The 4,095-nt window shown below is 35.4% G+C and overlaps 1 protein-coding gene across 1 annotated transcript in view; it reads right to left on the bottom strand.

The window, feature by feature from the left end:
• Nucleotides 1-1,231: 1,231 nt before the first annotated feature.
• Nucleotides 1,232-4,095, bottom strand: part of LOC147640168 (cytokinin hydroxylase-like) — a 4,108-nt gene continuing 1,244 nt past the window's right edge. The window contains exons 3-5 of the mRNA XM_086778075.1: nucleotides 3,191-3,444; nucleotides 2,459-2,858; nucleotides 1,232-1,988 (exon numbers count right to left, since the gene is read on the bottom strand). Of these exons, the coding sequence (XP_086634201.1) occupies nucleotides 1,539-1,988; nucleotides 2,459-2,858; nucleotides 3,191-3,444 (1,104 nt within the window). The 3' untranslated portion in view covers nucleotides 1,232-1,538. The remainder of the gene's footprint in view (nucleotides 1,989-2,458; nucleotides 2,859-3,190; nucleotides 3,445-4,095) is intronic.

Genomic DNA, 4,095 nt, shown 5'->3' with positions numbered 1-4,095 from the left:
AAAGAAAGTTTGAGGATTTCTTGGATAAATAGGGTGGTATCACATAACCATCCCAAGATATGCCAAAATTCTACTGCACAACTCTTCTAAAGACAAATATACCCTTCAATTGGATGCCGATGCACTAGTGTGTGTTCGACAAACTCAAAACTGCTTTAATGAACAACCTCATGTTAAAATTGCAAAAAATTGATAAGCCTTTTAAAGTGATTATTGATGTGTGGATTTGCAATTGTCAGAATCCTCCTACAAGAAGAAAGACCAGTAGCCTATGAATCAAGAAAGCTTAGGCCCCATGAGCGGTCCATGATTTAGAACTTTTAGGAGTCACTTGTGCATTGAAAGTGTGGAGGCATTATCTTCTCAAATAGAGATTTATTTTGGTATTAAACCACAAGATGTTTGGTTGTTGTTAGGTTGATCAAAGTTGAGGTGCAATCAAAGTAAGACACAAGTAACATGTCTTGCACTTCAAATAATATCAAATCAAGGTAGCCCAATATTAAAATGATCATGTAATTTCTTTTCTTAAAAACTCTCTTTATGGATGAGTCACCAGGACAGTTTGGTGAATACGTCAATGAGTGACCAATTCTAATATTTTGGCATTTTTCAAAGATGAAGTCATAATTGGGATGGTTCGTTGATGTTGTTATCCTCATTAGCTAACTAAAGTATAGCCTACTAAAAATGACATAAATTTTTACCATGGTAATTTCTACTTTAATTCTAAATATTTTGTTTATGTTAGAACATGAGAAATGATCAAGTTGAAAGATTGATAATGATCAAGTTGATAAAAAACCATAATACAACTTCATGTATAAAAGTGTCTCAAAAACAAAAGAAAACTTTATCTATGGAAGTGTCTTAACAAGAAGTCAAAACTAACATTGCATATTTCCAAATCAAATGCTTTAGTGAAGATAAAACCAAAAGACAATGTCCTTTTCTATGAACCGTCTCAAAAACTTGATTAGCCTTATCCAAAGTCCACCGAGACAAGAACTTTTAGGAACTATTAGTAAAGTATCTCTACATTAGAATTTAAAAAAAAAACAACAAGACCAACACTCAAAAGGACACTTAAAAGGAGGCGATTCTACTAATTGAATATGACATTCACCAAGACTAACACTCGAAAGGACACTCAAAAGCAAGGGATTCTACTAATTGAAGATGACATTTATCTCCCAAAAGTAATAACACCCCTAGGTAACGACATTAGTGGTAACATCAAGAAGTTCACAATAAACCTGTTTCATTGATCCATGTACAAGAGATATATACTTTAGATGCCTTGCTAAAATATGGCATTGTTTGATGTAATAATTTATTGTGTGAATGAATAAACACCCTCAACTATTTGGATATAATGGTCGAGGGTACAACCAACTACATCATCCTCTCTCATTAAAAAAATGATATAAATTGTGTGTGCAAGCCTTAAAGCTGCTATAATAACCTTAGTTTTATTGGACATCAGTAAGGGCCACAAGCTAGTCAAGTAAAACATTAGGATCAAAGGTTAACTTGATCTAATCCATTGATATGGATTTGAGGATAAGTTGGACACCATATTTCGGTCTCATAGTGATGGCAATTTGGGGGGCATGACGATAGTTGGGAGAAAGATCGAAACGAAAACGTTGGAGGATAAGAGATAGGATAACCTTGGCCTCCATGATGGCAAAGTTTTGGCCAATACAGATACGGGGTCCAATGCCAAAGGGCATGAAGGCGTGTGGGTGCTTACATGCTTGCGAAACCCCATTTGCAAACCTCTCTGGGTGAAACTCATCTGCATCCTCGCCCCATACCTCTTTATCTCTATGTATGAAAAGGCATGCAATGGTCATCCCCATTCCATGTGGCAACCATTGGCCACCATCCAACTTCACCTTTTCAACATTGTTCAATGTCTCACGTCCACCATATGTTGGCACAGGAGGGTACAACCTTAGTGATTCATTCAATATCATCCCCATCTGCACATATAATAACAAACATCATCAATGAAAAGTAATATTTGAAGTTTAGCAAGAGAGGTAATGAGGACATACAAATGTAGGTTAGTCATCGTAATTAGTTCAAGGCTACTTTCAGTTATGAATATAATAAGGAATCTTTGGCATTAAAGCTTGATCTTTTGACTTGATTTGGGTGTAAATCAAAGACTAACTTGTATTAAAGAATGTGCATCATGATGAAACCTATATTATAGACTATTTTAGTGTAAGTTATAGACTATCTTATATTAGGGAATGTGCACTATAATGATCACCTCGAGAGCTTGAGAAAATCAATAGGTTTTACCCATGTAGGTTAATAATACTAAAAGCAAACATAATGCAATCACTTAAGACAAATTATTTATTAAGAGGGATTTATGAAGGCTTGGACCCCTCACTAAAAAAACAAAACCAACAATTAATAAGAAAGCTCATCAAGGTCTTACAATTTTGAGCTTGTTTAGTTGGGATGCCTTAGGTTCACCCTTGTATCCACACACTTCCAAGACTTCTTCTCTCGCTTTATCTTGCCACTCTTGGTTAAGGGATAATAAAACCATGGTCCATGCAAGTAAGTTTGCAGTAGTCTCGTGGCCAGCAAAGAAGAAGGTTTTGCATTCATCTATCACTTGTTGTGTGGTGAGACGAGCTTGCTTCCTACCAAGCTTGGCCTCTTGCTCCTCTGCAACCAAAATCAATCCCAACAAATCAGTCCCATAAGTAGCGTGGGATCCTGATTTTGTATTGGCTATAGCCTTTCTCCTCAATTGTATAATCTCAAAAAGTTCTTTGTTATTTCTCTTCTCCATCTCCTTTATCTCACGATTTGTGCCAGTGGGAAGGTACCTATCATCATCCCCGTTAAATAAAAACAAAACATTAATATAATATTATATTGATAAAGTAATAAATTAGCTAAAAAAACATTTATATCTAATTGTTGAATGATGAGTACGAACAAGTGTGTCATTTAGTAGTTAACAATCTAAATCTATGTATAAGCATCAAGTCCACTGACTAGACACAATAAACTCTATAAGCACTACTAATGAATGGAACATTTAGTAGCTAAGAGCAACATATATATCCAAGAAGTGGTTTAAATGTGACAAAATTAGTGCAAAATTTTGGTACAAACTCGATAAGGTTAATGGAGTGCTAGTATCTAAAAAACTTACCTGTAGAATGGGATGAGACTATTTCGGATAAAGAGGTTGTTTAGGAGATCAAGGAGACGCTCTTGCCTCTCAAACACCTCTTTGCCTTTGAGGTAGCTTGACCCAAATGAGCTGCGTGCCAAAATGTCAGCTGTCACATGCTTGATGTCACGTGCCACTTCCAACTCTGCCATGCGTCCTTGCTGGTTATTGACTAGTCTTTCCCACCCTTCCACCATCTCTAATGAGCTCGTCACCATGTCACCCACCACCTCCTACCACACAATAAAAATATAAAAGCTTTCAATAATTTAGTGTTATTTGTAATAGAAATTCGTACTCAATAATTAAAAATTATAATAAATTTAGTAATCAATAATAAATAATAATAATAGTACTAAAAACAACTTGATAATAATTTCAATTGACTTAGGTCTCATGAGATAATTTGCCTTAAGTCTCATGAGATAATTTTTATTGACTTACGTAATGAGAACCTAGATTTATTTTTCATTGTATGCATGTTCTTTTCTCGAGTTACTTTGGGGTGTGTGTGTGTGTGTGTGTGTGTGAGAGAGAGAGAGAGAGAGAGAGAGAGAGAGAGAGAGAAGAGAGACAGAGCTCATGTAAGCACACACAAGATCTCTCAATTGGGACTTAAACCTAGGATCTCTCAACAAGATCTCTCAATTGGGACTTGAACCTAGGATCTCTCAATTGAGAGCGTGATGCATTAACCGCTATGCTAGAGAGGGCTTAAATCTTATCTATATGTGGCTAATAAGTTTCTAATTTCAAGACATACTAGTACTTAGACTATCCTATCTTAATTGAAATACATCCTTGACTATGCTATCCTAATTTCAAGGTATCTTAGTATATTACCCTAGTTTGAAAACATATGTTTTAGCGACATTGATTCTATA

The sequence above is a fragment of the Cibotium barometz genome, chromosome 3 (genome assembly GCF_041138505.1).
Source record: "Cibotium barometz isolate CiBa-2024 chromosome 3, ASM4113850v1, whole genome shotgun sequence".
NCBI classification, from domain to species: Eukaryota; Viridiplantae; Streptophyta; class Polypodiopsida; order Cyatheales; family Cibotiaceae; genus Cibotium; species Cibotium barometz.
Note: the sequence above shows the minus strand (reverse complement) of the source record. Positions and strands in the feature narration are given on the sequence as shown.